The 26,037-nt window shown below is 42.2% G+C and overlaps 1 protein-coding gene across 3 annotated transcripts in view; it reads left to right on the top strand.

Moving 5' to 3' along the window:
- Positions 1-26,037, top strand: part of birc6 (baculoviral IAP repeat containing 6) — a 139,305-nt gene that overhangs the window by 8,590 nt on the left and 104,678 nt on the right. For all 3 annotated transcript variants that reach the window (XM_040037149.1, XM_040037151.1, XM_040037150.1), the window contains exons 2-9: positions 8,020-8,201; positions 11,447-11,584; positions 20,408-20,601; positions 23,418-23,529; positions 23,847-23,929; positions 24,020-24,245; positions 24,783-24,952; positions 25,646-25,704. In XM_040037149.1, coding sequence (XP_039893083.1) covers positions 8,020-8,201; positions 11,447-11,584; positions 20,408-20,601; positions 23,418-23,529; positions 23,847-23,929; positions 24,020-24,245; positions 24,783-24,952; positions 25,646-25,704 — 1,164 coding nt within the window. The remainder of the gene's footprint in view (positions 1-8,019; positions 8,202-11,446; positions 11,585-20,407; positions 20,602-23,417; positions 23,530-23,846; positions 23,930-24,019; positions 24,246-24,782; positions 24,953-25,645; positions 25,705-26,037) is intronic.

Raw genomic sequence — 26,037 nt, forward strand, 5'->3', positions numbered from 1 at the left:
TAGCGCTGTTTTAGCAGCACCCTCTTTCATCTGTGAACGAAATGCACCCTCCTCAGAGTGCGCCCAAGTGCTTGTTTATGGAGCTGGTGATAGTCGTGGAATTTAGCCGTGTTTGAGTACTTTGCTCACACTATATGTCTGCACAAGTGACACACCGCTTTAGTTACATCCTTAGGTTTACCTCTTTCATCTAGTTTAAAGCCAAAGAAATCCCAACTTGGCGACTTTTTTTTTTTTTTTTTTTTTTTTTTTTTAAAAGCGTTTCCAGCGTTAACACGCCGTCATCACATCTGGTGCGCAGACTGAGTCAAAATCAGGTGGGTTGAGAGAGTTAAACACGGTCATCATGATTAAACTTTTTGAGCCATGTTAACGCTGATGCGCGTGTGTATGTGTGTGTGTGTGTGTGTGTGTGTGTGTGTGTGTACATATATGTGTGTGTGTGTGTGTGTATATATATATATATATATATATATATATATATAATAAAAACACCCAGCATGCCCCTGCGAGCAGTTTATCCTTCAAGCTCGGGTCCTCTACCAGAGTCCTGGGAGCTTGAGGGTCCTGCGCAGTATCTTAGCTGTTCCCAGGACTGCGCTCTTCTGGACAGAGATCTCCGATGTTGTTCCCGGGATCTGCTGGAGCCACTCGCCTAGCTTGGGAGTCACCGCACCTAGTGCTCCGATTACCACAGGGACCACCGTTACCTTCACCCTCCACATCCTCTCGAGCTCTTCTCTGAGTCCTTGGTATTTCTCCAGCTTCACGTGTTCCTTCTTCCTGATATTGCTGTCATTCGGAACCGCTACATCGATCACTATGGCCGTCTTCTTCTGTTTGTCTACCACCACTATGTCCGGTTGGTTAGCCACCACCATTTTGTCCGTCTGTATCTGGAAGTCCCACAGGATCTTAGCTCGGTCATTCTCCACCACCCTTGGGGGCATCTCCCATTTTGACCTCGGGACTTCCAGGTTATACTCGGCACAGATGTTCCTGTACACTATGCCGGCCACTTGGTTATGGCGTTCCATGTATGCCTTTCCTGCTAGCATCTTGCACCCTGCTGTTATGTGCTGGATTGTCTCTGGGGCATCTTTACACAGCCTGCACCTGGGGTCTTGCCTGGTGTGATAGACCCCAGCCTCTATGGATCTTGTACTCAGAGCTTGTTCTTGTGCTGCCATGATTAGTGCCTCTGTGCTGTCTTTCAGTCCAGCTTTGTCCAGCCACTGGTAGGATTTCTGGATATCAGCCACCTCCTCTATCTGCCGGTGGTACATACCGTGCAGGGCCCTGTCCTTCCATGATGGTTCCTCGTCTCCCTCCTCTTTCTTGAGTTTCTGCTGTCTGAGGTATTCACTGAGCACTCGGTCAGTTGGGGCCATCTTCCCAATGTATTCTTGGATGTTTGTTGTCTCATCCTGGACTGTGGTGCTGACACTCACCAGTCCCCGGCACTCACCAGTCCCCTCCGCTTAGCGTACAGCCTCAGGGTGCTGGACTTGGGGTGAAACCCTCCATGCATGGTAAGGAGCTTTCTTGTCTTTATGTCAGTGGCTTCTATCTCCTCCTTTGGCCAGCCTATTACCCCAGCAGGGTACCTGATCACGGGCAGGGCGTAGGTGTTGATGGCCCGGATCTTGTTCTTACCATTCAGCTGACTCCTTAGGACTTGCCTGACCCTCTGCAGGTACTTGGTGGTTGCAGCCTTTCTAGCGGCCTCTTCATGGTTCCCATTCGCCTGCGGGATCCCCAGGTACTTGTACCTGTCCTCTATGTCTGCAATGTTGCCTTCTGGTAGTTCAATCCCCTCACTTCTGACTACCTTCCCTCTCTTTGTTACCATTCGACTACACTTCTCCAGTCCGAACGACATTCCAATGTCATTGCTGTATATCCTGGTAGTGTGGATCAGTGAATTGATGTCTCGTTCACTCTTGGCATACAGCTTGATGTCATCCATGTACAGGAGGTGGCTGACAACTGCTCCGTTCCGTAGTCGGTATCCGTAGCCAGTCTTGTTAATGATCTCACTGAGGGGGTTCAGGCCTATGCAGAACAGCAGTGGGGACAGAGCATCTCCTTGGTAGATCCCGCACTTGATGGTGACTTGTGCTATGGGCTTGGAGTTGGCCTCTAGTGTTGTACGCCACATCCCCATTGAGTTCCTGATGAAGGCTCTTAGGGTCCCATTGATCTTGTACAATTCTAAGCATTCCAGTATCCAGCTGTGGGGCATTGAGTCACAGGCCTTCTTGTAATCAATCCAGGCAGTGCACAGGTTGGTCAGTCTGGTCTTGCAGTCTCAGCTGACTGTTCTGTCTACCAGTAGCTGGTGTTTTGCGCCTCTGGTATTCTTGCCAATCCCTTTCTGTGTCCCACTCATGTATTGACCCATGTGCCTGTTCATCTTAGCCGATATGATGCCTGACAGGAGCTTCCATGTAGTACTGAGGCAGGTTATTGGTCGGTAGTTGGAGGGGACCGGTCCCTTCTTGGGGTCCTTGGGGATCAGGACCGTTCGACCTTCGGTTAGCCATTCCGGGTGTCTCTCGTTAACTAGCAGCTGGTTCATTTGTGCTGCCAGATGCTCGTGGAGTGCAGTCAGCTTCTTTAGCCAGTAGGCGTGAACCATGTCGGGCCCTGGCGCTGTCCAACTCTTCATACTGGAGACCCTTTCTTGGATATCTGCCACTGTGATGGTTACTGGACCCTGTTCAGGGAGGTCGCTATGGTCTGCCCTCAGATCCACTAGCCACTGAGCATTGCCGTTATGGGTTGCGTCCTTCTCCCATATGCTCTTCCAGTATTGCTCCGTCTCCAGCCTTGGTGGTGCTGATCCATCTATCTATCTCTATCTATCTATCTCTATCTATCTAGTGCAGAATTATTAGGCAAGTTGTATTTTTGAGGAATAATTTTATTATTGAACAACAACAATGTTCTCAATGAACCCAAAAAAACTCATTAATATCAAAGCTGAATGTTTTTGGAAGTAGTTTTTAGTTTGTTTTTAGTTTTAGCTATTTTAGGGGGATATCTGTGTGTGCAGGTGACTATTACTGTGCATAATTATTAGGCAACTTAACAAAAAACAAATATACCCATTTCAATTATTTATTTTTACCAGTGAAACCAATATAACATCTCCACATTCACAAATATACATTTCTGACATTCAAAAACAAAACAAAAACAAATCAGCAACCAATATAGCCACCTTTCTTTGCAAGGACACTCAAAAGCCTGCCATCCATGGATTCTGTCAGTGTTTTGATCTGTTCACCATCAACATTGCGTGCAGCAGCAACCACAGCCTCCCAGACACTGTTCAGAGAGGTGTACTGTTTTCCCTCCTTGTAAATCTCACATTTGATGATGGACCACAGGTTCTCAATGGGGTTCATATCAGGTGAACAAGGAGGCCATGTCATTAGTTCTTCTTTTATACCCTTTCTTGCCAGCCACGCTGTGGAGTACTTGGACGCGTGTGATGGAGCATTGTCCTGCATGAAAATCATGTTTTTCTTGAAGGATGCAGACTTCTTCCTGTACCACTGCTTGAAGAAGGTGTCTTCCAGAAACTGGCAGTACGACTGGGAGTTGAGCTTGACTCCATCCTCAACCCGAAAAGGCCCCACAAGCTCATCTTTGATGATACCAGCCCAAACCAGTACTCCACCTCCACCTTGCTGGCGTCTGAGTCGGACTGGAGCTCTCTGCCCTTTACCAATCCAGCCACGGGCCCATCCATCTGGCCCATCAAGACTCACTCTCATTTCATCAGTCCATAAAACCTTAGAAAAACCAGTCTTGAGATATTTCTTGGCCCAGTCTTGACGTTTCAGCTTGTGTGTCTTGTTCAGTGGTTGTGGTCTTTCAGCCTTTCTTACCTTGGCCATGTCTCTGAGTATTGCACACCTTGTGCTTTTGGGCACTCCAGTGATGTTGCAGCTCTGAAATATGGCCAAACTGGTGGCAAGTGGCATCTTGGCAGCTGCACGCTTGACTTTTCTCAGTTCATGGGCAGTTATTTTGCGCCTTGTTTTTTCCACACGCTTCTTGCGACCCTGTTGACTATTTTGAATGAAACGCTTGATTGTTCGATGATCATGCTTCAGAAGCTTTGCAATTTTGAGACTGCTGCATCCCTCTGCAAGATATCTCACTATTTTTGACTTTTCTGAGCCTGTCAAGTCCTTCTTTTGACCCATTTTGCCAAAGGAAAGGACGTTGCCTAATAATTATGCACACCTTATATAGGGTGTTGATGTCATTAGACCACACCCCTTCTCATTACAGAGATGCACATCACCTAATATGCTTAATTGGTAGTAGGCTTTCGAGCCTATACAGCTTGGAGTAAGACAACATGCATGAAGAGGATGATGTGGACAAAGTACTCATTTGCCTAATAATTCTGCACTCCGTGTGTGTGTGTGTGTGTGTGTGTATATGTGTGTGTGTGTGTGTATATATATATATATATATATATATATATATATATATATATATATATATATATATATATATATATATATATACATATATATATATACATACATATTTATTTTGTATTTATTTATTTATTTTTTATTTATTTATTTACTTACTTTGGAAACTCGTTTGTCCGTGTTTGGACTTCTGTGTTGTAAACACGCAAATCAGTCCGTGCATAATTACATTGCCCTGCCTATCAAAAAGTCCGCGCATGCGCAGCTAGATCGACCATTGGTGGACTGACAATTGCTGTTTGGAAAATTTTTACATAATGCCCAACCCTACTAAGAATTATTTTAATGATGGTATGGGTGGGAGTTTGATTTCTAAGGGGATATCAATAACTGAGGATCTGGACATGACCACTGGCATGTCCAGAGTTTAAAGAATTCACGTGTGATATATACACATGAATTGTTTAATATGACACAACAGCAACACATTTTGTTGTCTAGCAAATAAAAATAATAGAAGGCAGCATGTGGGGAAATATGACAAATAAATTGTTTAGGTTACTGTTTTGTTATGTTAGGTCTTTTTTCTTTTTCTTTTTTTTTTTTCTTTCTTTTTTTTTTTTTGCCTGTCCCGTTTGGCTCTTTTGTCATCAGAATTGTTGTCTAAAGGCGAAGAAAGATGCCTAACGGATTTACTTTACCAAATGGACCATCCCAGCCTTGCTGTATTGGTATATTTGATTCACCTTTTATTGTTTATTTTATTTTATTTTCACTTGTTAAATACGGGACAGACTTGACTGGGGAAAAGAAAGGGGAGAAAGAAAGAGGGAAAGAAAAACAGCGGGGAAGAGGGACTGGGGATAAAGGGCAAAAAACAAAAACCAACAAAATAAGCAGACAAAAAATATATCAATCACCTGGATCACCTGTTGAGAAAGAAAAAAGAAAACAAGCAGAAGAGAAAAAAGAGCAATATAATAAACAACATCACAATGATATATGAGAATATAACTGTAAATACTAAATATTAAACATTATTGTGCAGCACGTAAGATCGACAGCGCACAGTGTGCTTTGAGGTAGGAGCCAAAAAGGGTGTAGTTTGTGTGTGTGAGCACCCGTGTGTACACCTGTGAGCATGGACGCGCTTATATTTAAAAGGTTCCTTCATGTAATGATCTGCTAGAGGGTGTGGGGGGCCACAGCCCCATCCTCCAGGGCATGAAGCAGGTATGGAGGAGATCAAAACTCCAGACATCCAGAGGTCCTAAGAACACAAGAGACCAAGGAAGACCAACAGAGGGGCAGCATCGCCACTATCCCAGAAAGAGCTGAGGAGAGCCCCAGATGAGGGGTCACTCAGCAGCCGCGGTTGCAGTGACATGCCCGTGAGCTCCGCCGGCAGCCAGTTGTGCCAGAGTGACCTAGCCCCAGGCCGAGAGGCTGAGGGCACCCCACCTCCGAAGCGGCCTGAGCGAGCCCCAGGCTCCAGGCCCCGACTAGTAGCCACCAGGAGTGAGCCGGTGTGTACCTGGACGCCCATCCCCGGACACAAAGAACCACCAATGCACCGATGTCTGAGGGCGTCTGCCACTGGCAGGGGGAGTGGTGGTGGGGGGAGATAGGTCTCCATACCTTGGAGGGTCTGAGATGTCCCTAGAGAGGTGGCGTCTGATACCCAACCTGACATATAGACACAGATATACAGGCACACACAGATACAAACATCCATTCCCACCCTCATGCTCTCATATGCAATTACTCAACACTCACCCAACGTGGAGACAGACATAAAGAGACACTGTACACACAATCACACTCCCCAAGCGTACTCTATACCCCACGTCTAGGTACCCTTGCCCCTGGAGGGGGAAACTGCACCCAGACCCAGGTAGTGTTACCCTTTTCCCTGGGGTGGAGAGAAGCAGACTGCCCCGACTCAGCAGCAGGGAGGCCCCACTTTTCAGACCCCAATCGGACGGCCAGCTCCTCCTCCTAGCCACCCCGCTCCAACAGGCAGCAGAGAACGGGGGGGGGTGTGTGTGAAGACTCCGAACCTCCCTCCGCCCGCTCATATATAGTGTTGATGCATGTGTGTTCTAAGGTGCATTTAAAACCCAGGAGGGCATGGAGCTACCTGCCAGAGAGCAGCAGGTAAGTGCATAGCCCCTCCTGATAGCCCTCAATGTCTACATGTATTTAAAATTGAGAGGTGGGCAACGACGCCAGGGGTGAGGTTGTACACCCTGATGGTCTTTTGGATAATTGAGGCACAGGCAGCCAGAAGGGGACAGAGGGGGGGGATGCCTCCCCTGCACCCTGGTGACACACCTTTACCCCAAGGCCCTGCATGTGTGGGTGATTGTGGTGGAGCGGGAAGAGGGATGTTAGGTCTTGATGGCAGCAGGGCGGCTGTTATGTTGTGGAAGTATTTCTATTATTTTGATGTAGTGATAACTGTCTCTAAGCTTTTAACGGCTTGCTGTTCTCTCCCTGGTGAATGGGGACATATGGCGATGTGACATCTGCTGGCACAAGCTGCTGGTTTGTTTCTCATTTCAACTAGTTGTGCACCTCTTGATTTTTGTAACCTTGTGCATTGGTGCTGCTGTTTCCGCCAGGTTGAGGACAGGAGTTTACGATCATGTCAGTTTTGTACTAGTTTTTACAGAAGCTCAGAGACCAAAAACAGGAGGCTTTGGGGGGGGAAAAAAGGTCGCCAAATTCTTTGCTTCTAGTTTTGACCTTTTCCTATACCTCAGCTGATGTGGAGATGTTGTCTGAAGAAGAATATTGTTGTTCAAAAGAATATTGCAGCGGCACTCACACCGTAAGTACTGGTATAAATGATATGGAGCTGTGGTAATGTCATGGTCGCCGTGTGAAGCGGAAGTATTGAAATGGCCAATCTGCCTGCAGTGATCTCTATTTTTGTTGATGGAGACAATATGTGGTACAACCACTGTGTGGGACAGTTTTGCTTGTACTGTTGTTGGTCTGTCATCCAGATGGAGAACAGTGAAACTATAACATAAAAAGTGCTCAAGTGGATCCAACTGTTTAAAAACAATAATTGTCCACTGCAGTAGACATTTTTTGTGCTTTTCCCTTCCTTGTTCCAGCTGTCCTTAATCACGTCCAGTGATTTGCAGTTAGGGTTTTGGAGGACAGCACAAAAGCTCATGTGCAGTGACTGAAAACCTCTCTTTAGCCCCTTGTCTGAACAGAAATGTATACATTGATGAAAAAGTTTGCAGAAGCAGAAATTTTGCTTGAGGAGCTCTGATTTGCATTTTGAAGGAGCACCTGCAGATTCACAACCCTGTTGATGAAACTCTGAAGTAATCAGTTTGTGGAAATTTACCATTCTTCTTGCACCTGATAAATTGCTTGCTACCAACAGTGAATGGCAATAAAATATCAACTGCATTGATTTTAATGGACACGTAAGTTGGTTCCAGCATGTTTTGCATATAATGCATTAGTGACATATAAACAGCCTTTTCTCCTTCAGACATTCACATTATGTGGTGTGTGTCCTCTGTCTCTGTCCTAGCTAAACCTGGTGGCCGTGTCAGGTGCCAGTACTTTCCCGCAGTGGACAAGGTGCTCTTCGTGGACGACTATGCAGTTGGATGCAGGAAGGACCTGAATGGCATCCTGCTCCTGGACACAGCCCTCCAGCCACCAGTGGCAAAACCTGAGGATATGGTTCAGCTAGAGCTACCGGTCACAGAGGTGAGAGAACATATTTGCCCTTCAATTCACTGTGTACATGGACATCTGGTCTCTGTTTCAGAAAGTTAGGTGGAAACTGAGTAGCTTAAGCCTGAGATTAAACTTTGGGTTTTCTGTTACAGAAACTAACCAATTTCTGTAACTGTAATGGCTCAGTTACCATGGTTGCAGACTCTAACCTTACTTGCTCGATGAGAGTTTTTTGGGTTTTTTTTTTTTTCTTTTTTCAATTGAGTTTTTGTCTGACTCCTCCCCTCCTGCTGCATTTGAAGCACTTGTCTGACTCTTTCATTTCCTCATTCACAGAGTGCGTAATGAAGCTCACATCAGATAATGTTTGCAGAAGTTTTACATTTAAAAAAAAAAACCTGAAATCCCACTTGGGTATTATTTTGTTACCCATTTCTTATATTTACCATTTATATTGATCAGTTTTATAACTAATCAGGACTGGACAGATTTATTATCAGCTCAGAATAACATTTATTGCCTGTGATTCTGTAACTCTGGAAAGTAAGGCATCTGTCAAGTTGTCAGCCTCTTCCCTTGCACTGAAACAATCACTTTAAAAAATAAATAAAATGGTTTTTCTTCCTGTTGTGATTGGCCATGCTGCAAAGAACATTCCGATCATAACTGTGATCATGTTGGAGATTATTGGAATATTTCTCAGTGAATATGATCCAATAAAGTTATAGAAATGCACTCATTAAATGCTGTCAAGCAACTTTTGGAAATGCAATACAATTTTAAACTTTGAGCCTTGACATCTTTTTCACACCAAATCACCTTAATTGTTACTATGGATGCAGATTGTAATTTAATTTACAAAGGTCAATGTCCATAAACTCTCTGTTAATTACATGTAAAGACAAATCTTTCAAGCCTGTTGGTTTAATTTGTAATGTCCTTGGGATTTCCATACACCTGTCGCCATACTTCAGTATATAAGTGAGGTTTATTTTTAACACACCTTTCACAATTAAGGTCACAGAGTGCCTTACACCAAGATGCAAACACTAAAACAGACCCATGAACAACACAAGGTCATACACATAATTGGCCTAATGCTTTTCTGAATAGGAAGAGGTATTTTTAGAGGTTGCCTCAGAATAAGTCAAACAAGGAATGAGGAAAACTGATTCCAGAGTTTTGGACCCACTTGCTAAAGACCTCTGTGTAAAAACTTTTTAAAATGACTATGAGGTATCAACCATAATCTCAACTGTGAAGACCGAAGAGACTGGTTAGAAGAGCTGGTTCATATAAGCTCTGAGATATACTGGGGTGATTAACATGTTTTTACTTAGCAGTGTTCCTTAGAGGGAAAAATTTAGGAATTAATGGGTTTCTGACATGACATCCCAGGAAAACACTACAGGAATAGAACATGCAAGCTAGTTTTAGAGGAGGAGCTTTCTTTGACACTTCGGATGGTGATATCTGAAGCAATGATAAGAGTCTCTGTTTTGTCATAATTTACATGAGGAAAAGGAGCATTTAACCCAGACTTGATAGCAGTCAGACAGGTTTGTGGATCAGAAAGTTTGTTAGGTCAGAAAGAACAGGGCAGCTGGATATCATCTGCATAAAAATCGTAACATGCGTTTTTCATATTGATGATTATCTGTCCAAGAGGCAACATTAACAAGGTAAATGTTACAGGTCCCAAATCTGATCCTATGAAACACCACAGGATAAGGCGGCAGAAAGAGAAATTAAATCTTGAAAGTCCTGAAATGAAATACTCTGTTATACAGATATAATTTTAGCTGTTAGCATAATTACAGCAAATAAAGTTGTTAAAGATTTCACTTTACTGTAGGGTTGGTGGGTGATGAAGTTCCAACCAAAGTTTTGCAGGAGAGCGGCAGTTTAATGGGGGACGTGTGCAGTGTCGTGAAGAATGCTTACGCACAGTGCGCAACTGTGTTTTTGGACCGAAAGGGGGCATTGTTGGTTGACTTTCTGCCTGTTGGGACCACAATAAATGCTGACAGGTACTGTGAAACACTGGAAGAACTCAGAAAGGCATTTCAGAAACGGAGAAGAGAATGCTGAGCAAGGGCGTAAGCATTCTCCACGACACTGCGCGTCCACACATCGGCCGTCAAACTGTCGCTCACCTGCATTTGTTTGGTTGGAACTTCATCACCCACCCACCCTACAGTCTGGACTTTGCACACAGTGACTACGACCTCTTCCCAAAGTTGAAAGAACATTTGTCCGAAAGGCGAATCTGCAGCGTCGGCGAGCAACTATGACATGGGCATTGTAAAACTGCCACAGTGTCTACAAAAAATGACCGAAATGGCAATTATGTAGGAAAATAAGTCTTCAAGCTTTAAAATGATGTAAATATTCTGGAAAATAAACGGTTATTTGTATTTCTAAAACAATAGGACACCTTATTTTGGGATTGCCCTTGTATTTCTTAAAAGTCCGCTTGAAGGCTGCTGGCTGGACACATGTGTAGTTAGTGCAGTGTAATGTGAATTCTCTGTGCATGAGTCCGCACAGTCCCAAAAGTGGCTGGCACAAGGATGTCCACATGGACCTTTGCGCTCACTGTCCAGTGATGAACCTAGCAAACCCACTTACACTGTTCGGGAGTACACTAGCAATATGATAGCCTGATGTGGGGTTTGTGTGTTCTTTTGGTCTCACACTTTTGTGTGAAAAGTTCACGTGAATGAACTGCTACACTACCCACCCAGTAGTACACAGAATATTTAATTTAAGAAAGTGTAATACATGTGCACATGATCCAAATCTGTAAGAAACCCTTGGATCTGTTTGTCACAATTTAGATATAATTGTTTGTTTGTCTTTAAAAAAAATTTTTTGACAGTTTTTATCTTTCATAAATTGTAGGGTAATAGGTTGGTTTGTGTAATGGTTTGATATGCAGTTTGTAATTATGACTCAGTCCACATTATGGCATCAAATGGCAGGAACAACCTAGGAATCCATTAATTATAGTGGGAGAACTAATGCCTAATTCAGCAAAAGGGTAACAAACCACAAGCAGCAATACGGTGACCCCAGATCATCGTAACTAAATGGAGCCACAGCCACAAAGCAGATGACAGTATAGTGAATTGTTCTAGTTTTGCATCACAAAGCTTAAAACACAGGACTGCAGAGACAATACAAATGTCCTCAAACTGAGGTTGTAGCTTTTTTTTTTTTTTTTTTACTGAATATGTAAGTGTTAAATCTAATATGTGTTTGTGTCTGTTCAGGCCCAGCAGATACTGTCAGCCTGCCAGGAAAAGATTGATGTGTCAAACACTGAGGGTTACGAACTTTTTATCACCCAGCTGAAAGAAGGCCTGAAGAATACCTCACATGAGACAGCAGCTAATCACAAAGTGGCGAAGGTGAGTTTAATTTTAAAAAAACTTTTGTTTTCTAACTGTATGTCTCTGAGCTTCTGTACTGGAATTAGAGCAGGGCGATATGGCCAAAAATATTTATCACGATATATATTTGAAAATTTGCGATAACGATATAACTGACAATATAATTTATGCGAGACAAAATACAACTCCACAACTTTACTAGCGCAAGAAAACCATTTTCACTTAAACAAGCAGCTGTTTTGTGCATAAAGGTTATATAAAAATTTAACAGTGCAAATGCCTTTTGGTTAAACTGTCAGCAAGGAATTTGCATTTCCAGTAGAAATTGGCCGACATATCCTGAGCATAACCATGTATAATATCCACAAAACTTAAGAGGTTATACACACGCAATATGGTAATGTTATGTTGAAGCACAGTACATATCACTCCGCGAGGCTCCTGCCTACGATAGCCGTAATGCTCCGACAATCCATCAAACGCTACAGGTTTGTAGCTTAGCAAAGTCGTACTAAAACATTTGACAGATTTTCAAGTGATTGACGATCTGCTTTCCTCATTCAGCGTTGCTGCCATTTTTTTTTTTTCAGCCATGTGCGTATGAAAACAAAGGCACTGCGCATACGTGTTTTACCCATATTCTATCGCGATATTTTCTTTTCTTATCGTTGCCTAACATTGTACCAGTATTACTGTGAACGGTATAATATGGCCCAGCCCTAACTGGAATGTCATTAAATGAATGAATGTACACTCGTATCTTCAACCAACCTGTGGCAGGTTTGGTGCAGTGCACAAGGTTACAGAAATTAAGAGGTGCACGACTGAAGCGCTACAACGATTATGTCATGTGACACATGATGTGATGTCAACATAAGCGCATAACTCAAAGAGGCAGGACACATGATTCCCACTTGTATACTGTGAATCAACCACATTTCACCTGTTCTGTTCTTACACTAACACAATTGGATGTCAAATAATTGGTTAAAGTCCAATTGTGGCAAACTTTGTCATTCCCACGAGGAACCCTATAGGTAGTATCTACAGTAGTTCACAACTATAGTGCATCCATGAAATAAAAAAAATAGACATTATCATGACAGACAGATAAAGTGGAAGACTGTTTTAATGGTGCTGGTGTCTGCTGTGACTATTGGTTAATAATATATCTCTTAAGATCCTACAATACTTTAGCACAGCTATGCTTAAAACAAACTATGGGTGAGAAACATAAGTAGTGACATTCAAATACATGAGTAGTGAAGAAGAGTTCTCAGTGCATTATTACCCAGAAACATGGGAATGTCTTGGGATACTTTGGCCTTTTTAATATCATTTGGCCTCTGCTTGAATGGCACAGTTTTATCAGAGTATTTTTTTTATAATTATGTGTATTCCTTTATGGCAACAGTTAAGTATATTCTGTTGGCTGTGTCCAGCAGAGTAATGTATCATGTCACAAAGTAAACTTAAAATTAATTTTATAAACAGGGCACTGTCTGGACACAGTGGTCTCCCCAGTCACCTGATCTGATTTCAGTTTGAAAGGGAGATATACAAAAAAAAATTATTATTATTTTTGAAAGAATTTCAGAAGTGTACCTGGAAATCGTATGGTCTGCACTGTCATACTTGAAGTTCTGTTGGAGAAAAAAAAACATTCTCAAGTATAGGGGTTGAAATTTGTTCATGAGGTGTAGGTATTAAAAGATATTTAAGTTTAAATTTGTATCTGTTAGGAATGTATCCAAAATAAATTTTTGGAAACTGTAATACTTAAACGCTTACTTTAGGGCAAATTAGTCAAGTCAAACAGTTGTCTGGTTTTTTTTGGGGGTTTTTTTTTTTTTTTTTTTTTTTTTTTTTGTTTAAATCAGATTTGCCTGCTGACTATAAACAGTCGATACATTAGCGCTTTGAAAATTAAAATTAATTTATTACCCCTCAGCCGTAAAGGGTTGCCTGCCTATGGCAGGCATTAACACCAAAGTTTGTGAATGCCATTACTTGAAAACATGTAAGACCTTCAAATTGATACCAATTACTACTAAAAATCTTGAACGAGTTTTAATCTTTGTGACCTTGACTTCAAGGCCAGAAAAAGTTTTTTGAAAACTTTGTGAATGCAGTAACTTGGAAACAATGTGACGTAGGATTTTGAAGTTGATACTCCAGGTATGTCTGGTAGGAGGCTGAACGGTAGCAGACTGGCTGCATGCTAACTATCATGGTGCAGGACACTAACCCAGAGGATTATGAATGTGTATGGATGTTAGCTTAAAAAAAGTGCTTTTGTGAATGGGGTGAACGAGGCATGTTGTAAAAAGCACTTTGAGTACTCACGGAGAGTAGAAAAACACCACATAAAAACCAGTATATTTACCAGTGATATATTTTATTTTCATATAGACAGTACAGCACACACAGAAAGTCAAGTAGTAAATGGGATTTAAGAAACCATTGCTCTAGTCCTTGAAGCTACGTCTTGATTGACAACTGACTAGAAAGGATTTCTACTTCCTGCTATCTTGATTGAATTGCCAGCTCTAACCATTAGTTCTACAATAAATGACCATCTTGACCACCTTGCTTTCAAAAGTGTTAGTGTTTCTGCCTGCCATGTGCATTATAGATTTCTGAGCCAAACCCAGGGTTTTGTGTGCACAACAGCTCGACTTTAATCTGTAACATATACAGTTGAGGCGAAAATTATTAGCCCCCCAGGAATCATGGAACATTTTCCTAAACTTCTTCCCAAGTTTGCAACATTGATGAAACTTGATATAATCACACATTCACCAGTGCTATATACTAGCTTTTAGTCTTGCTTTATATCAAATATAGTAATGGTAAATGGCCTGTATTTGTATAGCGCTTTTGGGGTCACTAAGGGACCCCAAAGCGCTTTACACATCCAGTCATCCACCCATTCACACACGCATTCACACACTGGTGATGGCAAGCTACATTGTAGCCACAGCCACCCTGGGGCGCACTGACAGAGGCGAGGCTGCCGAACACTGGTGCCACCGGGCCCTCTGACCACCACCAGTAGGCAGCGGGTGAAGTGTCTTGCTCAAGGACACAACGACCGAGACTGTCCAAGCCTGTGCAATCAATTGGCTTCCAAGGAACAGGGCTCTTGAACACATGAGAGGGACTACTGTCACTCACCATGCCAAAGACAAAGGAAATCAGTCTGGAGCTCAGAAAGAAGATAGTAGAGGCTCATAATAAGGGGCAAGGCTACACTGCCATTTCCAAGCGATTCACAGTGTCTAGAACTGCTGTGTGTTGCATGATTGCCAAGTACAGGGAGACAAATTCTGTTAGAAACAAACCTGGCCGTGGCTGTAAGCGCAAGCTTTCAAGAACTCTGGAGAGGAAAATAGAGATGTCAGCAAGGAACCCCGGACATCTGCCAAAATGATTGTTGCTGACCTGGCCTCTTCTGGAGTTGATGTTTCAAGGAACACAGTTGTGAGGGCTCTCCACCGTGGTGGGCTTCACAGCCATCGTCCCAGAAGAACCCCTTTACTCAAAGAGCAGCACATCACAGCCCGGCTGAGGTTTGCCCGTGAACATTTGAAATGTAAAGATGAGTTTTGGAAGTCTGTGCTTTGGTCTGATGAGACTAAACTGGAACTGTTTGGGCACATGGATGTTGCTTATGTTTGGCGAAGAAAGGGAGTCTAGGCTCGTAGTCTAGGCTTAGGTCGTCGCTGGGTCTTCCATCAAGACAATGAGCCAAAGCATACATCAAAATTAGTTCAACAGTTTTTCAAAGATACCAAATCCAAGATCTTGGAGTGGCCCGCACAGAGCCCAGACCTCAATCCCATTGAGAATCTGTGGCGAGTGCTCAAAGTGAATGTCCATGCTCGGAAACCACGCAATTTGGACCAGCTAGAACAATTTGCAATGGAAGAATAGACCAAAATCCCTCAAGAGACCTGTGCCAACCTAGTAAAGACCTACTCTAATAGATTGTTGTCAGCTGTGGCTCAAAAAGGGTACAGTATTGTCTCATTTTGGCCCTTTCTTGTTTCAACTCAGGATATTTTATTGATACACTAACTACAATTAGTGGACCTTGTTATTTTGGACACAGATACGCTTTAAAAAACAAACACTTGTTGTTAATGGTCATTTTCATATTGAAATCAGGAGTGTTGCCTAATTTCATAAAGGGGGCTAATAATTTTGGCCTTAACTGTAAGGGCTCTAGACTAACCTTTTTCTGTGGTTGCACTGGTGTGCCAAACTTCTTTTCTTAGGTGCACCAGCACAAAAGTTAGGTACACCCAAATTTTTCACCCGAATCGTTGAACCCCACTGTTTTACATGTTCACTTTTTTTTTTTTTTTTTTTTAATTGCTGTCCATACAGACAATATTGATTTTTAAATGATTAACCAACAATCTTGTCAACACAAAGTTCTTTATTTGGAGAACAGTTCTACAAGAAAGATAAGTTACTGAAAAAGTGCTTGTGGTTAAAGTGCTTTAGCACTCTTTGGCAATATTGTAGACAATGTTAAACTTAATCATCATCTTGACCTCCTCTGACGACCTGTTTGCTGCGGCCTGCCTCTAAAAGGCAGTGGGGAGAGAGGACACTTGGGCAGTGCATTTATCGCAGCAAATAATGTGTTTTTTGAATACATTGTGCTTTTTCAGCATTCAGAGGTTGATGGCTCCCTTTTAGAGCACTGGCTATGAATTTCAGATGTATCAGGCCTTTACGAAAAAGTTATCAATCGTTCTTTTCATATTTTCTCATTACCCACAGCTACATACACAGGCTACTCACTAGGGCTGGGTATCGTCACTGATTTCTATAATCCATTCGATTCCGATTCACAAGGTCCTGATTCAATTTGATTCGATTCAGTTTTGCTCACACGGTCAGAAATATTATAATTCTGATCATTTATCAGGACTGATACATGTGAGACTTCATCAGAGGTGTAAGCTTCACAGCAGATGCCTTTGTGTCAAAGTAACTGAGGATAAAACACAGAAAAACATGAAGGAGATTTACCTGGCCTGGCTTTTTATAGCAGATAACCGCCTTAAAAATATTCTGCAGTAGAAAAAAATGGAATGAATCAACATATGAACATTACACAATAGTGCTGAAGTGAAGCAGAGCAAAGTTACAGAGGTTTTTATTAGAAACACAGCCAAGCATTTTGCAATTTGGCATAATTTAAAAAAGTTTACATTTCTTTGCTATTACACAACAGAAATGAGGCTTTCTTGTCGGAGGTTATTTTTGGAAAACAAAAAACAAAACAAAAAAACAGCGACAGCACTGTACATGCCTTGTGTGTAATAAGCGAATGAATAATGCAGAAAACAGATTTGAGATCGGAAACTGTTCTTGAAGTATACTGAGAGAGCTGTGCAGGAAATGTGATTTTATCGTGGTGGAAGCAAAACAGCAAAAGTATGAGGGAATTCATGACAGCGTTTATCAAATGTGAAGCATAGTTTTGATGTTCTTTGACTGTTGGTTCAGTCAATTTTGGTTAGAGAGAGACAAAACCTGCAGTTTCAGAATCTAGCACAAAAAAAAGATGTAAACACAAAGCGTGGACCCGCCGACGCATCAGAATCTGAGCTGTCGGCTTTCAGCCCTGGCGTGTCTGTGGACGTGCCAACTGGTGAGAAAGCCGACATCTCACTAATTCTGATGCGTCGGTGGGTCCACGGTTTACGTTTACGTCTTTGTGTGGAATCCGTTTACCTGCTCTCATTTACTGTTTTAGTTGTTTGGTAGTTGTTGAAATAGTTTTGTGAACTTTAACCTGAGATTCTGGCATTTCTGGCAAAGTACATTTATATTTAAAAATTTATTCAGGAATAAAGTGATGAATCCATATTACTTTATTCAAGTTACTGATCTCTCTCTATCTATCCGCCAGCACTTTCAAACATGCACACAAAAGGCTACAGGAGTATCTGGACAACGGCCAATCAGAGAGGTCCCACCCCTGACTATCTATGATTGGTTTAGACCATGATATGGGTGTAATATGTTTTTGTTGTTGACCACACGGAGTTGCGGAGACTTTTTTTGTTTTTTACTCAAACTGCTGGTCGGTGCAACCTATAATTTTTTTTATTTTATTTTTTTTGTCGCACCATTAAGAAATTAAGTCGCATACATATGCAGCCAAATTGGTCGCACTCTAGAGCCCTGCATATAGATAGTCTTCTCACAAAACCCTACTTTTGTATTTATTTTTATATTTTGGTGCCAAAAGCAAATATTACTCGTGATTCAAGGAGTTATTTACACCTGGGTCTGTCTAATGGATATGGTATGTTAAAAGGTCCTGTTCACACCATGTAGTGCTTTCCAAAATCAGTACTTGGTTTTTGTTAACTGTTACTGTGTGTACACAATGTGTCACTGTAATCCTGGAACACTGAGCTAGTACATTGGATTTAATTGTTCTGCTGGCCAGTTTATTCCCAAATTTGGCTGCAACTGCAAATTTAGGCCATTAAGGCCAAATGTGTTGGAAGGACATTTTGAAGTGACTGTGGTTCTGTGGCCTGTCTCCCCCCCACCCTGGACCCCCACCAATTCGCATACAGTCAGAACAGGAGCACAGAGGATGCAGTCTCCATTGTGCTGCACTCTGTCCTCTCACACCTGGACAATAAAAACACCTACGCCAGAATGCTGTTTATAGACTTCAGTTCAGCGTTCAATACAATCCTCCCTTCACAACTCATCAGGAAGCTAACAGACCTGGGCATCAGTTCCCACATGTGTAAATGCTTACTGGACTTCCTGACCAACCGGCCCCAACGTGTCCAGCTGGATAACCACTGCTCATCTACCATCACAATGAACACTGGTGTACCACAAGGCTGTGTGATGAGCCCTTTCCTCTACTCCCTCTTCACCCATGACTGCAGACCTGCCGATGGTTCCAACACAATCATTAAGTTTGCAGATGACACCATGGTGATTAGCCTCATCAATGACAACGATGAGGCCACCTACAGGGAGGAGGTGGATCGGCTGTGGAGCGTGTGAGCAGCTTCAAGTTCCTGGGTGTCTACATCTCCGAGGATCCCAACTGCTTCAAGCTGGAGGACTCTGAGAAAGAACCACCTGTCCTCAGACATCCTGGTGAAGTTCTACCGCTGCACCATCAAGAGCACTGTACACCGTGTACATTGTAACATACCCATAATAGACCCATATTTTTGTATCTGCTAATATATATTTTGTAATATATCTATATTATTGCTAAAGCACTTTCTGGATAGATGCAAACTGCATTTCGTTGCCTTGTACTGGTGACATGTGCAATGACAAAGTTGAATTCTATTCTAAGTGTTCTGTGTGTAATTTCTGCTGATAAGTTTTGTAGTAGTAGGACAGGACAAAGCTGCTGCTACTGGCAGGTGTGCTGCTCTGCAGCACTTTTCCTTTGATGCCGTAACAATTATCTGTAAAAGAATTTTGATGATGCATGCATGCATGCATGCATGTATGGGTGATACCTATTTGTGTGAATGTTATTCTGGATTTCATTGGAAAATCCAGGCCGCATAAGGCCGCTTGACTTTGTCCCTGTGTTTCTCTCTGTTTTTGTGTTTGTTTGTTTTTTGTTTGTTTTGTTTTGTTTTTAAACCCAGGACTCCCAAAAAGCAGCCAGTTCAGTTTATACTAAGATACAGCAGTGCAGAATTTTGTTTACATTACATATTGTTTATGTAACCCACTTGGTTTAATGGTAGACCATTAAATTGTCGACGCATGCCACACACTGTGTTTAGGATGTAGGTTTTCTTTATGTACAGTGATGCAGTTTACTTTTTCAGTCTGCCACGTCCGCCAGCTCCACCGTTGTCTCCAACTCCACACACCTCCAGGTGCCGGTACACTAGTGAAATAGGGGAGGCATGATTAGGCAGTGAACACCATCTGTTTTAACCAACCTCCCCTGGCACTACCGACAGAACCCACTGCACTCCTTCCCTGCAGCCGAGCCACAGACCACACTCCGTTATAGTCTACTAAACTATTATTTTCTTTTAAATCCCCAAATGCAGCAGTGGTTTATAGAAATTTAAGGATCAATGTAAACCACCAATAACATTTGAAATGGCTCATTTCAAACATGAACTTTAAACAACACTTTGAGTTTAGCACTCTGAAACATAAAACCGTAAACCCAAATAGGCCGATTGCTATCTGCTACTGCCACAGACTACTATGAGCTGTTGCTACAGCTCCATTCTTTGTACCCATGTGCAATTTTAGGAATGCACCAAGCTCTCTATAGGTTCTCATGTGTGGCAAGAGATACTTTCCTGACAGCTCAATATTAAATTAATAACTAAGTAATATTTATTTGTATAGCACGTTTTATCAATAAAAAATTTAAATCCCAGCACTATCTGAAGCAACACTGAATACCACTGTGCACCCTGAATATAACAAAGTTTGTCAACATCTCACTACACATAGTCATCACCTCAATGCACTTATTTTTGTAGTTCAGTTTACCAAAAAGACAACGCACAATAAACAAAGTTGAGAAGATTCCTGTTTGGTTTTTGTTATTTTTATTTTTATAAAGATACTTCAACAATACGGTTGTCATGAAGTTTTTGTTTTACACACAGCTATCGTGAAGTGAAAAAGAGTGTAGGCCGAGTTGCGAATGGGACCACCAAAGTCATGGTTCTATTTTGATGCTGCTTAACTGTTGTTTTGTTTCAGATATGATTATATATAGACACAACTCTTTCCTTTGACTATGCTCATAACTGCCTTTCCTTTCTTCCCCTATGCTTCTGATCTCAGTGGGCAACAGTGACCTTCCATCTTCCCCACCATGTGCTGAAGCTCGTGGCTAGTGCCATTGTCAGCGAGCTGAAGAAGATAAACCAGAACGTAGCTGCCTTGTCTGTGGCCTCATCCATCATGGACAGGCTCTCCTACCTCTTGTCAAGCGCCAGACCTGAGCTTGGGGTGGGCCCTGGGCGCTCTGTAGATAGGTGAGAGTAAGCTTTGTGTCACATTGTGCATATTCAGGTCATTTGCACTTGAATCAGAATAAACTTTTTAGGTATAATGCAAGTATGTTTTTGATTGAGCTTTTTAAACACAATAAAGAGTTTGTGGAGTAGTGTGTACCTTGCTCAGGGGTACTGCAGGGTTGCAAATGGTGGATTTGAACCCCTGACTTTCTGATCATGGGGCGAGTGCTCTACCTACTGAGCTATCCCTGCTCTATCTTTCAACTTAACCACTTAATTTAACCCTCTGAGACTTAAACATATGACAAAGTTTTCACACATACACTGCGTTCCAAATTACTATGGAAATTGTGTTTAAGTCTCATTAAAATTAAATAAGTTGTTTTTCAATTAAACCCATGGATGGAATAGTGTGTCAGGGCTCTTTGGATCACTGAAATCAATCTCGGACAACTAGGATCATTAGTTTGCCAGGTGAGCCCAATTAAAGGAAAAACTACTAAAGAAGGATGTTCCACATTATTAAGCATCCATCCATCCATCCATCCATCTTCATCCGCTTATCCGAGGTCGGGTCGCGGGGGTAGCAGCCTAAGCAAAGAGGTCCAGACCTCCCTCTCCCCAGCCACCTCCTCCAGCTTGGTCCGGGGGAATACCACGGCGTTCCCAGGCCAGCCGAGAGATATAATCTCTCCAGCGTGTCCTGGGTCTGCCCCGGGGCCTCCTCCCGGTGGGACATGCCTGGAACACCTCGCCCAGGAGGCGCCCAGGGGGCATCCTTGCCAGATGCCCGAACCACCTCAGCTGGCTCCTTTCGATGTGGAGCAGCAGCTGCTCTACTCTGAGCCCCTCCCGGATGGCCGAACTTCTCACCCTATCTCTAAGGGAGAGGCCAGCCACCCTTCGGAGGAAGCTCATTTCCGCCGCTTGTATCCGCGATCTCGTTCTTTCGGTCACTACCCACAGCTCGTGGCCATAGGTGAGGGTAGGGACGTAGATCGACCGGTAAATTGAGAGCTTCGCTTTTACACTCAGCTCCCTCTTCACCACGACTGACCGGTGCAGCGTCCGCATTACTGCAGCCGCAGCCCCAATCCGTCTGTCGATCTCCGGCTCCCTTCTCCCATCACTCGCGAACAAGACCCCGAGATACTTGAACTCCTCCACTTGGGGCAGGAACTCATCCCCGACCCGGAGTGGGCACTCCACCCTTTTCCGGCTGAGAACCATGGCCTCAGATTTGGAGGTGCTGATCCTCATTCCCGCTGCGTCACACTCGGCTGCGAACCGTTCCAGTGCGAGCTGGAGGCCCTCACCCGATGAAGCCAACAGAACCACATCATCCGCAAAAATCAGAGATGAGATTCTGAGGCCACCATTAAGCAGATCAGCATTTTCAAGCAATATAGCAAGGAAAAAGGATCTCTGCTGCTGCTGAAAAGCCTGAAATAGTTGAATGCCTTGGACACGTAATGAAAACCTTAGATATTTCACGAAAGCATGATCACCATAATGTTAAGAGATTTGTGGCTGAATCAGAGCACACATGGGTTCATGCAGATAAAGGTACAATGATGAAGGTTTCTGCCAGACAAATACATCAGATTAAGAGAGCAGCTGCTAAAAGGCCATTACAAAGCAGCAAACAGATATTTGAAGCTGCTGGTGCCTCTGGAGCCCTGCGAACATCAAAGTGTAGGATCCTCCAGAGACTTGCAGTTGTGCATAAACCTTCTATTTGGTCAACCCTAACCAATGCTCACAAGCAGAAACGGCTGCAGTGGGGCCCAGAACTACTTGAAGACTAATTTTCAAACACTCCTGTTCAATGATGAGTGCAGTGCAACTCTAGATGGTCCAGATGGATGCAGTGGATGATGCTTGGTGGATGGCCACCATGTCCCAACAAGGCTGCAACGTCAGCAAGGACGTGGTGAAGTCATGTTTTGGGTCAGAATCGCGGGGAGAGAGCTGGTTGGTCCCTTTAAGGTCCCTGAAGGTGTGAAAATGACCTCTGCAAAGTATGTAGAGTTTCTGACTGACCACTTTCTTCCATGGTAGAAAGAGATGAGCTGTGCCTTCCGCAACAAAACCATCTTCATGCAAGACAATGCACCATCTCAAGTTGCAAGGAATACCTCTGCATCATTGGCTGCTATCAGCCTAAAAGGAGAGAAACTCATGGTATGGCCCCCATTCTTCCCTGACCTTAATCCTATTGAGAACCTTTGAGGCATCCTCAAGCAAAAAACTATGAGGGTGGGAGGCAGTCACATCCAAACAGCAGCTGTGGGAGACTCTTCTGACATCCTGCAAAGACATTCAAGTAGAAACTTTCCAAAAACTCACAAGTTCCATGGATGCAAGAATTGTAAAACTGCTATCAAATAAGGGGTCCTATTTTAATATGTAACTTGACCTGTTAAGATGTTTTTGTTTGAAATAGCTTTTGATTTCAGTAAAATTGATTTACTAATGCTGCAAATTCAACAAATGACCATTTTCAATTCTCTACAACCTATAAAATGTTTTGAAACTGTGTGCGTAATAACTTGGGAACAGTGCATTTTAAGTTTATTTTTGAAAAACATACTGTTTTCATTGGGAGTTTTGTTCAGTAACATTTGAATTATACTCTTAATGGTTGATGACTCAAACATTATGCTGACTGTCATTTGAATCGACAATTTCAGAAAATCAAAGAAAAATATAATTTGCTTAATAATTTGGAATGCGGTGTAGTGTGAACTACAACAACGATGTAGTCAAAACAGCATACCAGGTGTAATTTCAAGAATGCCTTGTATTATTCTAAAAGGTCTTGTTCTCTGCAGATCCCTGATGTACAGCGAGGCCAACAGGAGGGAAACATTCACATCGTGGCCACATGCTGGGTACAGGTGGGCTCAGCCTGATCCAATGGCCCAAGCAGGGTTTTACCACCAGGTGGGTTCTGTGAGAATTCTAAACTGCCTTTACATCTGACATTGTACTTGACTGCAAGATTATGAAGTTAAAGGAACACACATGGACTCATCCAACCATATAACCATGTAATTTGCTTTGTAATGCAAACTAGCTAAAGCTATGACAACTTTAAGTGCACCATTTTTATCTGTAGTGATTTCATGTTTGTTTGTTTTTTTATATATATTTATTTTTTACAACATGTGCTGTACAAACACTACATTCTTTACAATAAAAATCAGCAGGGAAAGTAGGCGGTCAGTGAAATTAACCCCCTCCCTACTGTGTTCCTGCAGCCTGCCTCATCAGGGGATGACAGAGCCATGTGTTTCACCTGCAGCGTGTGCCTGGTCTGTTGGGAACCAACAGACGAACCTTGGTGAGTGGATTATTAAATAAACACACATGCATCTTACTCACAGCATAATAATTGTATTATAATGGCAAGCGTTTCTTTATTACTCCCCAGGTCTGAACATGAGCGGCATTCTCCCAATTGTCCATTTGTGAAGGGAGAGCACACACAGAACGTCCCACTGTCGGTGACACTGGCAACAACACCCGCACAGTTTCCAAACAGTCCTGATCGTTCAGACAAGATTGCTTGCTATGGTTTTGGCAGCTGCCCACAGTTCCTGGCTGCTGCCACCAAGAGGGGCAAGATTTGCATCTGGGATGTCTCCAAAATGATGAAGGTCAGAGTACCAACCAATCCTTGCCTGGCTGACTCTTTACCTGCACAATGGAATGCATGCACAACACAGCACTTTATAGTGCCGTACCAGGTCTTAGAACAAAAAGCAATGCAACAGTGATATCACAAATCCATCGACCTACTTTATTGGTAAAAGGCATGATGCTAGCAAGGGCACTCAAAAATGTCTGGTTAAAGCAGCTGATTAAAGTAACTGATCCTTGTTACCAACCCAAAGCACGTCTTTTAAGTTATAATTTCCCAGATACACATGGTGCATAGAAACAGTTGAGCAGCTTTGTTTTACTTTGTTACCATATCAGATTTGTAAAGAAGTCACACTATGACTAAGTCTATGTACGAGCCTCAGCAGGACAGTAATACACTTCCTGAGGCTCTTTTCAACATGTTACATGATTTGATTGCTTACTTGCTTAGCTTGGAGCATAAGCAGACAAAAGTTTAGTGAGTAGGGCAGTCTTGTTTATGTTGTTGACTATGACTCCAGGTAAAAAGTGTGTACCTGTGTTTTCAACAGGTGCACTTGAAGTTTGACATCAACCCATATGACCCAGCCATTCTGAGACAGTTGATCCTGTCTAGTGGTGAGCAGGGCCAGCATGCACTAACTGAGTCTCGGAGACCAACTTTGGCATGGTTAGAAGAGTCATCCTCCTGCTCAGATTTACCCAAACTCGAGGGAGACAGGTAAAACACATTCACATTTTAATTCATTTAAACTTGAAAGATAATTTTATAGGAATATTGTGTTTGAAATTATTAATAAGGATACAATGTTTTAGAGTTGACCAGCCCTTTCAGACTCATGGATTTTATAGTATTTCCAGTACAGAGAATGTTCCTGATACAAATTGAGAGGAAAATGTTCTTTGTTGCAGCATGTTTCTCCTGACAAACTCCAGCATACATTTCTATTCTGTATTCAACAGTTTATTTATTAAATTAATTATCTATAAAAACCCTATACAAAATGTATATTCAAAAATTAACTGGTTGAGTGTGGGGGGAGCATGTATAGCCGGTATCAGAAACTAATTTTAGCGTATAATGGCATCTTCTTCTTGGGATTTTTGTGGTGAACATAGGTTTGAACTGATTGGTTTGTTCTGCTTTAAGTAGATGATAATGACTTGTCTGTGACATAAAATGTGACAGTTTAGCAAGAGGTAATGCTTTTCTTTTATGTGAGGAAAAAAGGTGAAAGTGTTTAAAAGAAAAAAAAAAAGAATAAAGAAAACCAAAAAAATACAATAAACAATGTAAAAATAAAAGTAAAAAGAAAGAGTGATTTAACTTAGTATTTGTAAGTTTTTACAGTCAGGGTTCTTAGTTTTTGTTTTATGATATTAGTCTTGATTTTTCTCACTTGTTGTTTTCCAGTGATGACCAGTTGGAGGACTCAGACAGTGATGAGCATTCCCGGTCAGAGTCAGTAACAGGTACAAGCATTTGTAACTTCTTTTTTTTCTTCCTTTTTTTTTTTTGTAAAAGTTCAAAGAAACTATTGACATTGTTGTAGTTTCATTTAGATATTTATTTTTATTTTGACTTTGACTTAACATTGATACTAATATTACTTTGTTTCAAATATTTCATGTGTCTAGCATCTGGTATTTAAAGTTTTATATTCTTTTTGTTGTTTAATGATTGTCAGCAAGCATCTTCTAGGTACATTTTTTGGCAGTAGGAGCCTATTACATTCTGCAAATTGCTGGGAAACCAAGTGAAAGTACATATTTCAGGGCAAAAAATTGTCACGGAGTTCAGTGTTT

This window comes from Simochromis diagramma, unplaced genomic scaffold, assembly GCF_900408965.1.
Source record: "Simochromis diagramma unplaced genomic scaffold, fSimDia1.1 OVJJ01000197.1, whole genome shotgun sequence".
NCBI lineage: Eukaryota > Metazoa > Chordata > Actinopteri > Cichliformes > Cichlidae > Simochromis > Simochromis diagramma.